This window comes from Wickerhamomyces anomalus (assembly GCF_001661255.1).
Source record: "Wickerhamomyces anomalus NRRL Y-366-8 unplaced genomic scaffold WICANscaffold_2, whole genome shotgun sequence".
Taxonomy (NCBI): Eukaryota; Fungi; Ascomycota; class Saccharomycetes; order Phaffomycetales; family Wickerhamomycetaceae; genus Hansenula; species Hansenula anomala.
The window spans coordinates 298,778-311,139 of NW_017567111.1; the positions used below are offsets into that span (position 1 = coordinate 298,778).

Here is a 12,362-nt window from a genome sequence, read left to right on the forward strand (position 1 = left end):
ATATTATTGATTGAGGCTCAAGTCATATGAAAAAAAATGTCGCGAATGCGTTCTGTGACTCTATCAAGTCCTACTTGGCCGAAGCATACCCAGTATAGTAACATTTATATCAAAATAATCTATTTATTTTGGCTTTCTTTGTATTTGGTAACTGCTTCTTTCAAAGCATCTAATCCCCACTTATAATCATCCAATTCCAGATAGATCTGAGCACTCCATCTTGTCCAAATGGCATCTTTGTAGATAAACACTGGAACAAATGTTCTTTTTTGCTTTGTCAGGTAATCATTGAGGAAAAGGGCAATTTCAATCAATTTGTCTTTGGCATATCCATTGGCAGCACTATACTCTGGAAGCTGGATATTGAACATCGTGGTGACAATATCATCTTCCTTACCAGACATCAAAGTTGTACCTTCCCAGTTGGATAAGATATATGAAGAAGCATCTTTGGCGAGTTTCAGGTTATACGCCATGATATACTCTTCACCACCACAAACTTCTTGACGAAACTTAATGGCATCAGGAATTGTTAACATGGAAGTATAATCAAGAGTACTTGTGTATGAAAATTGATCAATCAACGTAGTATCACGAACTTTTTGTCCAAATTGACTAGACACCAAATTTGCAGTATTGACAACCTCATCACCATCTTCAATATAAACAGCACTGATTGGCAAGGAATGAACACTTTTGTGGTGTTTTGGATCAACATAAAGAAAACCACAAGAGTTTGGGACGTATAGCCATTTGTGTAAATTACTTGTGAAGAAATCAGGCTTATCAACCGAGAAATCTAATGGTAAAAGACCAACATAATGAGCAGCATCAACAAATGACAAAATCCCATATTCTTTACACAGTTTTACCATATCCTTCCAAGGGAAAAGAGCACTTGGTGTGGATGAAATACCATCAAAGAAAGCCATTTTCGGAACGTGATCACAAGACTGCACAACTTTCTTGAACTTATCAATGATTTCCTTGTTTGAAATTGGATATTCATAGTCAATCTTTATGACTTCAACACCTATTGATTTTTTCAAGAACTTTAAAGTGTTGTAACAAGAACCATAGATTGTTGCAAAACAAATAATGATATCTCCCTTCTTGAATGGATAAGATCTCAAAACAGAGTTCACAGCAGTTGTAGCATTTGGCACCAAAACCAAGTCGTGATCATCAGCATTCACTAATTCAGCAACGAGCTTACGACACTGGGCATTGGCGTCATAGATGTCATATCTGAAGAATTCATCTGGGAACTCTAGAATCTTCTGTGAATATTCAAACTTCTTCTTCAAGATATCAGGAGTTGTGGCTCCATAAGCACCATGGTTCAAGTTGTGAACATCTTTGTGGAACCCATTGAAATATTTCTTTCTGAATTGAGAGCCAAATGGAACTAAAGGTGGCATTGTGTTCTTTTGAATTTGATGGTAATGAGTCAGGGTCTTATCGAATTCTTATCTCAGTCAATTGTAGTACGATAGTTCACCAATGTTCAGAAAGATTGATGATTAGACTTTCAATTGAGGCTTTGACTGCTTTTCAGAAGAATGATGATGCTAATAAAGGCCAAATCTTCTAGAAAGAGATGGAACTAATTGGGTACTTATATATGTGGGATGAATCATGGTAATCGTCTTTGATCAATGGTTTGAGCAGAAGCGTGAAAAAAAAATTATAACGGCTTTAACCAAAAAATTTATTCACCTTGTTCATATAAAACAACCGGCCTATCTCTTCATTTTGGATCAGAAGAGATACTATCGTGAGTCACTGATGACTGTCAACACGCTCTCCAATGAGCAACGGGTCGAGAATCTGCTGCAGTGGCTACTCAATGAACACACAAAATCAGTCATATCTGACAAGATCAATGTCCAAGAATCCAAAGAAAGTGGTAGAGGTCTTTACGCTAAGGAAGATATCAATGCTCACACTCCGATAATCAAGATTGATCATTCTTATTTGCTCAATTTCACCACTATAGTCGCACATATCTCATCATGGAACCCAAGCTCTTCATTACCAGATACGTATAAGCATATCAAACTACCTCCAAAGGGGAAGGAAGACGAAGTTACAGATTTATACAAGAAACTCACGCTCAATGATCTTACAAGGCTGTCCTCATTTCAGATCATGGCCATGTTTTTGGTCCTGGAGAAATCCAGAGGTTCTGACTCATGGTGGGAACCTTTCATAAACATGTTACCACTAATGGATGATTTCCTCAGATCCCCATTTATATGGAAAGTTCAAGGCAAAGACGATCTTTTCAAACAATTACCACGGTCCACCAGAAACCATGCAACCAGGATGGCTACCAAATTCAGCAATGACTATGAAACGGTACTCAAGCTTTTGAAAGACCAGAATGCGCCAGAATCCATGCTACCCTATGATGATTTCTTATTATACTGGATGTGTATCAATTCACGTTGCTTATATATGGAGATGCCACAGAAGAAAACCACAGATGATAATTTCACAATGGCTCCATATGTTGATTTCATCAATCATTCTTCAACTGACCAATGTGTTTTGAAAATCGATAGGTCTGGTTTCAATGTGATAACAAGTAATTTATACAAACAGGGTGAAGAATTGTTTCTATCATACGGTCCTCATTCTAATGAATTTTTGTTATGTGAATATGGGTTTTATCTACCTCGCAATGAATGGAATGATCTTGACATTAGTGATGAGATTATTGACACTTTAAACCCTGACCAAATTGATTATTTGAAAGAACATCACTATTTTGGAGACTACACATTAAACCACGAAAATGTCAGTTTTAGAACAGATGTTGCGCTAGCAGTCTATCAAGAGAAGCAAAACTTACACTCAAATAAAAGATTGAATGCCCTATTGAATGGTGTCTCTGATGGCTCCTATTACAAAAGAAGATCAAACCAATTGTTGATACGGATACTACAAAAACTGAAATCAAAGTATGAAAATTTTCTACCTTTAGAGTTTAATGATGATGATGATATGAAAGTCGTTGGTGTTTTACATAGAGAAAGAGTGGATCTCATAGATCTGTATCTTGAGAAGCTTACACAATAAACACATCAAATATGTACATGAATTCTCTATATTATTGTATTTTTCCTTATCTTTGGTTTCCATCTCTTGAAACCACTATTACTCTTATACATTGCCATTGAGTGTCTAGCTTCCACTTGTTCTGCATATAGAGTATTAACTGGGGATTCAATACCTCCCTTTTTTGCTAATTCAACAAAATATTCACTTGTATTTTGGTGAAGCTTTTCTCTGTTATTTCTTAGATGAAATCTTAAGTTGGACATATCATTAAAATTTACCCTTAAAATGTTAAAAACGACTGTCACAAGTCTATTTACATCTAAAGCAGTCTCTAGATATGGGTTTTCCAATGTGTGTGGAAGCGCTTTTTTGATTATTGTCACTGATTCCTTCACTATTTGGGTTACCAAATTTGTTATGTTTTCCATCTGTAATAGCTCACCATATGAGCAGTCATAAATAACAGATAAAGGCTCAGTGGCAGCCCGGATAACCAATGATTCCAATTGTAATATTTCGAAATCTCGGAATGAAACAAAAACTGGATGAATTCCTGTGGTATCAACAAGCATTTTTATAAAATCAGGTTGTTTATCAAGATGAGCATCCAAACTCAGATTCATCTCTTCTTTATCTGGCGATCTTATATCTTTGGGCACTTTACATATTGTTAAGTTTCCTGTTGCTAATGTTCCAACTTCAAAAGGGTACTTTCCAAATAACCGATGACTACTTATACATTGATAAATGGTTGGTCGTTTTGCTGGATCTTTGAAAATATGATTCTGTATACGTTCAACAACTGACCGACTGCTGTCCAATAATAAGATATTTGTTCTTGGTCCGATTGATCTTTGGAAAGCACTTAATAGTTCATCTGCTCTATGAAAATCACTTCCACCAAGTACCACATTTGATAGCTTGAATGCTGCACCATTTGAATATCTTGGAGCTCCAGCCGTTGCCATGACTTGTGTTTTGTAAACTGCAGGGTATCTGATACTGAAATTTCTGACAGTGATGGATGACTTGTGGAAATCAACAAATGACTTTGATTCCTCTTCTGACTTTAGTATCAGTACCACATCTGGCACCGTAGGTTGACTGGGGTGAGTTGCCAGTTTGTATGTCAGGAACTTGGTAATATTTGAGTTCCCCAGCACAAATACTCTGGGTACCACTGGCAACATGTTTAGTTGGTTTGCAAAATGGTCTTTATTCTGATAGATTGTTGTAGTTTTGAAATAATTTTCAATTTCCTCATCTCATAGATTCGCGAAGAAAGTTCAAGTTACCCTCATAATTTTGAATAGTTAGTTCTGATCAAACCACGAGGATGATGTAGTAGATAGATGATTTGGGCTTGTCAAAGTCTGTCTTTTATTGATATTTGGAACATTCAATTCTCAAGTTGTGGTGATAAACTCGATTTTATGATCAAGTGTCAAATCTGTGGAAGATAAAGCTAATTCGCGAAGCTTCTTTGTTCCAAACAACCCAAAATCATCAACGTCAAAACGATAAACATCATTAAAAGAGCCCCATATCATCATTATTTCATTATGCTTATCGTTGGCTTAACAGGCGGTATTGCTGCTGGTAAATCCACGGTCTCAGAGAAACTTTCTAAGGAATATGGTTTGACCGTTATAGATGCTGATTTAATCGCCAGACAAGTCCAACAACCAGGACAATCTGCTTATAAAAAGATAGCGAAATACTTTGGACCTCAAGTTGAAGATCTCTTTTTAGAAGATGGCCAATTGAATAGACCTTCATTGGGTAGACATGTCTTTGGGAACCCAGAAGAATTGAAAAAATTGAACTCATTTGTTCACCCAGCAGTGAGATACGAAATTTTCAAACAGATCATCATATCTTACCTTAAACTACAGAAATTAGTTATACTAGATGTTCCATTACTTTTTGAGGCTAAACTTGACCAGATCTGTGGTGCTACAATTGCGGTTGTTTGCGATGAAAAATTACAATTAGAAAGATTACTAAAGAGAAATTCATATTTGACTGAAGAAGATGCTAAACAAAGAATTAATTCACAAATGTCAAACCATTCAAGAATACGGAAGGCTGACTATATTATTGATAATAGTCATACTTTAGAAGCATTAGATGAAAATATACGTGGTGTGGTTCAACGTGTCACACCTTCATGGATCATTTATTTATTGGAATTATTCCCAGTTTTTGCAGCTTTTTCAGCTTTTGGTACATTTATCATTAGAAGAATTCATGAATGGGATAACGATTCGAAGCAAGAATGAACTTCAAATTAAACTACAACCAAATAATAATATAACATTCATAACATTAATTAATAATTAAATAAAACAAGGTCGAACCCATTGATGCAAAAGAAAATCAAATAACAACATATAAAACAACTTAAGCAATAATAAAGCAAATGGTCTAAGCATGTAGTTCTTCTCATCATCTTCTTGGCTGATATGATTCAAATCTTTCATGTCTAGGCGCCATTTCATTTAAATGAATAAAATGACATTTTTGACCAATATGACAGTTTGGAAAATATTTGCAAACAATAGTATGCTTATTTGTGACACTATCTGGCAAGTCTCTAACGTACTGGCGCACATCTCTTCTTCTCAAATCAGCGAACTGATCAGGAGCAACATAAGACGATTTAGCTCTTCTCTCAACTGGTCTACCTCCAACGACATGATGTGGGTCCCCGTTATATGGTCTCTTATGGGAATAAGATTCCAGAGGCCCCTTTGGTAAATGATCACTTCGTTGTCTTTGACCTGGAAAGAGTTCATCAGATCTTTCACCATCTTGACCAACTTTAGATGGAAACAATTCATTTCCAAACGAATCAAACGTACTTTTATAGTTACTGACAGGATGGGAGTTTTCATTGATGTCAAAAATATTAGACACCCCAGAGGTCCTTTGTAAATGCTGTGAAGTGCTCAATTTGTTAGGGGAACCATTATTATCAAAATGTGATGATGATCTCTTTTGTGGGCTATAAGAATCACCCCAAGTTTGTTGAAGAGGTGGACTTCTTCTCGAAGCTCCTTTGATTGTCAGGAAACGTGCGCTATTTGTTGTTTGTTGTGGTGATCTTGGTGGGAGCTCTTTGTGTTTTGGAGAAGTAGGTAGAGGTCTAAAATGATGAATTCTTCCACTATCCTTTTGATGAAAGCTTGAATCACCAGACACTTGATTAAAGTTTGGAGGGGGCGTATTTGATCTTAAGATTTGTTCCTTAATAAGATTTGTAAATTCTTTAGCATCTAATGGGGAATCATTTTTATTGGTTTCTTGTTGTATAGCGCCAGATGCATCGAAATGTTCAACCACATCATCAATTTTTGGATCAGCCTCTTCATCGCTTTCTTTGGAGCTTGATTCATCTGAACTTAAAACAACCACTTCGATGCTATTATTATCACCATCATCAGAGAGCCCGGTTGCTAACTTGTTGTTCAAGTCGGTTTGGTTGTCACTGACCGCCTCGTTAGCATTTGAACTGTGGCTGTTATCGATTGGTTCACCTTGGGATTGACTGACGGTTTCGTTAGCTTGAGACACTTGAACCATTTCATCATTACCAACAGAGTGACTTTCACCAGTAGCATCTTGCTGATAAGCAACTTGATCTTCGTCAGCTTTCGAGAATTCCGTCTCTTGAATTTTGTTCTCGTTTTGAATATTGGTCTCGCTATAATCATCTTCATCTCCATCATTATGACTATTCAGAACGTCATCATCATCCAGTAAAGCCAGAACATCTTCATCAACATTCTTATTAGTACCACTATGTTTAGTTTTTTCAACAACAGGAGAAGGGTTCTCTTTAATGACTTCTTCTTCAACAACATGTGGTTCTTCTTTACTTTCCTCTATATCAGGTAAAACATAATCATCATCTTCTTCTTCTTCGGCAAAACCAGCATTATAGACGTTGAAATCACCAGCGGGTCCTGTACTAACAGCCTCGTTCTTGGATGAGTCAATCGCTTCTTGAGCATCAACGATCAGACCATTTGGTTCGAATGGGCTACTTGTTTCAACTGAAGTTACTGGTGGCTTTTCCTTAGGAACATTCAAGTCAGTAAACAGTTGAAGTGGTACAAATCCACCTCTCAAAACTGTACAATCATCTGGAAGTCCTTGAATTGATTTGAAGTCAATAGGTTTGGGGGTATACCATTCCATATGGTCATGAACAATGACTTTCTTGTGTGATGGTTTTTTAGCAGCAGCTTCAGGATCTTCAAGAGATTTATGTTTTTTAAGGGTTTGAGCTTCAGAGCTTTCCATTTCTCTAGCTCTCTTGTGCTCTTGATCAATTGGACCAATATGAACTTCAGATTCAAACTCTCTTGTCTCAATTTGGCTTGAAAAGCGAACAGATTTCTTTAGTTTAGATGCACCAGTGCTGCTCTTTGTTTTCAAAATACTTCTTAAAGAGCCTGGTGAGCTTGATTTATCTTGTTCGGTAGAAATTGGTGATTCCTGTGAAACTTCTTTATTTAATGAAGAAGCTTCCGAGCCAGAAGCTTTCCTTTTGCTGGATTGAATGTAGTTGTTAAAAGACCATTTCTTTTTAGCTTCATTTGAGTTTTGAGATGCTTTGACCGATGCATAATCTTGTTGCAGTCTTGATTGTGTTGATGTAGGTTGTGTCGTTGAAGGCTTTATTGGGTCAGTTTTTGAAGATATAGGAGCCTCTGAACTTTGGGATGAATCCCTGACTTGTTGTTGTGGTCTCCGACTAAAGTTATTGACCAGATTATTTTTGGCTGGCTGTTGTGGTGTAGAACTAGAGGTGATTGTAGATGTCACTTCTTTGGATGATGCTGGTGGAGGACTGATCTTCTGTACTTCTTCCCCTAGCTTCATGATCTTCTCAGCCACTTCCCTCCATTTTGGTTCCTTCTTCTTAACAAAGTTCATTATACGACTCAAATCTAAATTCTCCATTTGTGTAGTTGATAATTTAAGTCTCTCTAATAAACCGAAATCAGCCTTTATACTTTCCTGATCTTGATTCTTCAAATCTCTTCTTAACCAATTTGTTATTCTCAGTAAAGCTCTAGTGTTTTTTGAAATAATTTTCAAAGCTTCATGATCCTCTTTAAATGAAGTCAAAATTTCATTGACAATAATTGATCTGTAATCAAATTGAGACCCTGTCAGCTCTCTCATGTAGCCTTGCAACAAATTCATCAAGATTTCAGCAACTTTTTTGTAATCTTCAACTTCACTTAATGGAGGAATATTCTTTTTGAAAAAATCAACAGCAGCAGCTTTGCTCAAACTCTTGGAGTTTATTTCGTTCAGTATCGAATTGAAGTTCATCTCAGTGTCGGGGCCTATAGCTACCCTTTTCAACGGTTGGTTTCGCTCTTGAAGTCTTGCTGCCTCAGCCTTAGCAACATCCTCGCCTCTCAATTGTGCAACTTTTTGTAGATAAAGTTCAATATCGGTAGGTTTTCCGTTAGATGACGTTTGTTGAGGTTGAGAGACAAAAGAATTCTTAGCACCTGTGTCAACGACCCTTATGGAATTAACTTGGTAGACTGGGGTTTGTTGTTGTTGTTGTTGATTACCAGCAAGAGAAGTCTTTCCAGAAGAATTCACAGACCCATTCGATGGTCGTTTAGCGGCACCAAGGTTAGGACGCGACTCATCTTGAGGTAACAAATAGCTTTTCTGTGAAGCCTTTTCCCTTAATTTTTGTAAAATGTTCAAATCACTTCTTGAGGTGTTCAGTAAAAGAAAACGATAATGGTCACTTTTGTAGTTTAGTTGCTTCTGTATACCATCTAATTCACGATAAACTCCAGGTGATGATTTTCCATTTTCTTCCAATTGGTTTCTAGCTTCAAGAAAATTGGTTCTTGTACTCAAATAAAGGTCCAATAACTCTTCATAACTTAATGAATTTGGTGTTGTAGTTGAGTAATCTAATGGAGGTACGTTCTCTGAAAAACTTGGCTGGAATTGTGAGGTGTTTACCACTGAATTACCTAAAACACTAAAGTTAGTCTTTGCTGATTTCGGTTGAGATGTAAATTTGTTTCTTGACATACCGTTGTTGAGTTGTGGAGATGAATTGGAATGGCCATTTGTGAAAGCATCGCTCACTGACAAGTTAGACGCCAACTGGTTTGCAACGCCATTCATCAATTGGGAGTTTTGGATGTAGTTGATGGTATTGTTGGTATTGGCGCTGTGACCATTGCCCACTGGTAAAGAATTGAAGAGAGGTGCGATGGTTGTTGATGGAATTGTTTGGTGGCTTGTTGTTGTTGTTGATGTTGTAGGAGCCTGCATTTTCGATTTTTCTCTTCAAGAAATAATTTTTGATCTGTGGAAAACAAAACAAATTGATGGGTCAGATTTTGTGCACGCCGTTCCTCAACTCTGAACAGTGGTGGTTATCTTTCAAGTCTCAGTTTCTTATTGATTCTCAACCTAAAAAACGGTTCAATCTCTTTCAAATTTAGTTGGTTATCGCCCAAATTTTACTTAAGCTCAAAACCAGTCCTCCGATGGTTTAAAAAATCAAATAAAATAAAAACAAAAAAAAATTGTTTAGCGAGTTCTTCAAAGGAATTATCCTACGAGATAAACTATATACTGTTTGTATGGTGGGTTGAAGACGAGTCAAACGTTCTTCAATTGTCTATAGGAAAACGTTGATTAAAACTGCTCAAACTAACTGATCGTATCGATTCTGTAAAGTCTCAGAGAATCAAAACTTAGTTCACAATTCTATAGTCAACTGTTGTAACAGATAAAATATGGTAAAAAAGGGTATCAAAAATAACAAGTAAAATTATGTTGTTTCTTGTCTGTTGATTGGAAACAAAAGAGTTTTGAAAAAGGGAGAACTTTTGAAGGCTTTTTATATTCCAAGAAAAATTTAAAATTGGAAAAACACGTGTTTCTTCAGTAGGGTGACATTTCGCGAATTTATCCCTTGATTATGTAATCTCGTTTGATTTTTTTTTTCGCGAATTTCTTTTGAAAATTTTCATACTGAAAAAAAATTTCAGTATAGGTGCATCGCTCTTTATCTTACACTTGATCTATACAGACTAGATCATCGAAGTAAGACACCTACAAGATGAAGTCCTTAACTTTGCAAGTCAGACTTGCAACAAGGTGTTTGGCCTCAGCGTCAAGGGTCTACTCGAGATCATTATCCTCTAGTCGTGGTTTGTTCCAAAATACTACTCCAGATAAGGCTGAAGAAGATGAAAGCAATGCTATCATCAAATTCCATGAAAAGGGTATTATTAGTGAACCTGTTTACGATGCTTTAACGAAATTGAACTTTGAAAATTTCACTCCTGTTCAAAGTAAAACCATTGGTCCATTAACTGTTGGTGAAAAGGGTATTATTGCAAGAGCTAAAACTGGTACTGGTAAAACATTAGCATTTGGTTTGCCATTAATTGAAAAGGCTTTGAAAAGAGATCCAAGAAGTAAAGATGTTGTTGGTTTAATTATTTCTCCAACTAGAGATTTAGCTTATCAAATTAGAGATGAACTAAACAAGGTTGTCAGATCATTTGATAGAAAAACTCCACACATTAATATCCATTGTCTTGTTGGTGCAGAACCAAAATTTGGACAAATTAAAGCCTTCACTAGACATCAATCTTTCCCACACATCGTTGTTGCCACTCCAGGTAGATTGTATGATATGATGGAAAATCCTATGATTCAAAGAGCATTAGCTGGTATTGAATTCAAAGTTTTAGACGAAGCTGATAGACTATTGGATGATGGTTTTAAAGATAGCTTGTTGGAAATTGAAACTGCTATCAAGGATGCTAAAGCTCAAAATAATGGTAAACAAGAAAAGACTCTTTTGTTTTCTGCTACTATTGATAGAAATGTTATGACTTTCGCAGAAGACCTAATGGGTAACGATTTGAACTATATTGACTGTGTTGACAAAGATGCTCCAGAAACTCATGAAAAAGTTGAACAATCTTTAATCTCCACTAATAACTTATTTGAAAGTTTTACCTCTGCATGCTTGTTTATTGAAAATGAAGCTAAAGCCAACAAAAACTCAAAAGTTGTTGTCTTTTTGCCAACTGTCAAATGTGTCTCTTACTTCAAGGAAACTTTGGCTCAGTATTTGAATACCAATAATGTTCGTACTCCAGTTTTTGAATTACATGGTAAATTAAGTCAATCACAAAGAGATCGTTCAGTTCGTCAATTCCGTGAACGTTCTAAAGGTGTGTTGGTTACCTCTGATGTTGGTGCAAGAGGTATGGATTTCCCAGGTGTTACAAATGTTGTACAAATTGGTGTTCCAACTGATACTACCAACTATGTTCACAGAATCGGTAGAACTGCTAGAGGTGGTAAATCAGGTCAAGCTTTATTGATTTTAACTAAGGCTGAAGGTCCATTTGTTAAGGTCTTGTTAGACAGACACATTAACATTGCTAAGCAATATGCTTACGAAAAAATTGAAGAATCCGAGGCTGCCATTACTGAAGCTTCTGTTGGTGCTATTCATAAATTCTCCCCAGATGATGCTATTGGATCATTATGTGGTTTCTACAACGGTGTTACTAGAAATTACCGTTTGAATCTCAAAAGTGTTCTAGCCGATATTACTGGTGCATATTCCAATTTGGTTGGTGAACCACACAAGCTTCCAAGAGTTGGTCCTACTTTATGGAGAACAGTTTTAGGATTAAGAAATGATGAAGCACAACGTTATTTTGACATTGAAAGTAGACGTGACTTTGGTGGCTCATTTGGTGAGGATAGAACTCCAAATTTCAGAAATGATCGTGGCGTTAATCGTGGTTATGGTCAAACCAGAGGACAAAAAGAACGTTTTTCAAAAAGAGAAACTTATAGTGGCTCCCAAAGAGGTAGAGGAGGTTACGAACGTAGTCACAATAACAGATCAAGAGGAGGTTCTAGTGGTTACAGCAGAGGCGGTTCCAACGGTTACGGTGATTTTTAAGGAGAAGTGAGTTTGTTTTGAAAGTTTGGAAATAGAAGGGTGTTGGCTTAGTATTATTGTCGTTTTAATGAAGTAATCATGAAGGTATCAGTATCATGTATCCATAGAGTTTAGGAACAATGTCTTGTATATAATTAGAGTGAAGGAGAGAAAGCAAGTTTCATGATAGTAATTTTACTGAAACTTTAAATATCTGTTTATATTTGGAAATTTACGGATTCAACGTTATGGGATTAAAATCTTTGCATTGGCGTAGTTGTTGATATCGCGAAAATCAAGTTTAATTGTTTATCAAGAA

At 36.3% G+C, this 12,362-nt stretch overlaps 6 protein-coding genes across 6 annotated transcripts; 3 read left to right on the plus strand and 3 right to left on the minus strand.

Moving 5' to 3' along the window:
- Positions 1–119: 119 nt before the first annotated feature.
- WICANDRAFT_83017 (uncharacterized protein) lies at positions 120–1,421 on the minus strand (the record flags this gene model as incomplete). Its single annotated transcript, XM_019185476.1, has 1 exon — positions 120–1,421. The coding sequence occupies one exon, from the start codon at positions 1,419–1,421 to the stop codon at positions 120–122; it is 1,302 nt and encodes a 433-aa protein (XP_019039870.1).
- Positions 1,422–1,788: 367 nt separating this feature from the next.
- RKM2 (protein-lysine N-methyltransferase) lies at positions 1,789–3,084 on the plus strand (the record flags this gene model as incomplete). The annotated part of the gene is made up of 1 exon (XM_019184540.1): positions 1,789–3,084. The coding sequence occupies one exon, from the start codon at positions 1,789–1,791 to the stop codon at positions 3,082–3,084; it is 1,296 nt and encodes a 431-aa protein (XP_019039871.1).
- A 26-nt stretch (positions 3,085–3,110) lies between these two features.
- Positions 3,111–4,256, minus strand: CBS2 (Cbs2p; the record flags this gene model as incomplete). Its single annotated transcript, XM_019183135.1, has 1 exon — positions 3,111–4,256. The coding sequence occupies one exon, from the start codon at positions 4,254–4,256 to the stop codon at positions 3,111–3,113; it is 1,146 nt and encodes a 381-aa protein (XP_019039872.1).
- Positions 4,257–4,628: 372 nt separating this feature from the next.
- On the plus strand, positions 4,629–5,348 carry CAB5 (putative dephospho-CoA kinase; the record flags this gene model as incomplete). The annotated part of the gene is made up of 1 exon (XM_019184541.1): positions 4,629–5,348. One exon carries the CDS (start codon positions 4,629–4,631, stop codon positions 5,346–5,348), a length of 720 nt encoding a protein of 239 aa, XP_019039873.1.
- Positions 5,349–5,514: 166 nt separating this feature from the next.
- On the minus strand, positions 5,515–9,393 carry WICANDRAFT_61234 (zinc finger CCCH domain-containing protein; the record flags this gene model as incomplete). Its single annotated transcript, XM_019183136.1, has 1 exon — positions 5,515–9,393. One exon carries the CDS (start codon positions 9,391–9,393, stop codon positions 5,515–5,517), a length of 3,879 nt encoding a protein of 1,292 aa, XP_019039874.1.
- Positions 9,394–10,381: 988 nt separating this feature from the next.
- MSS116 (ATP-dependent RNA helicase) lies at positions 10,382–11,737 on the plus strand (the record flags this gene model as incomplete). The annotated part of the gene is made up of 1 exon (XM_019180563.1): positions 10,382–11,737. A coding segment is annotated over one exon (1,356 nt), but the record flags the coding sequence as incomplete, so codon positions are not given.
- Between the last annotated feature and the right edge of the window lie 625 nt (positions 11,738–12,362).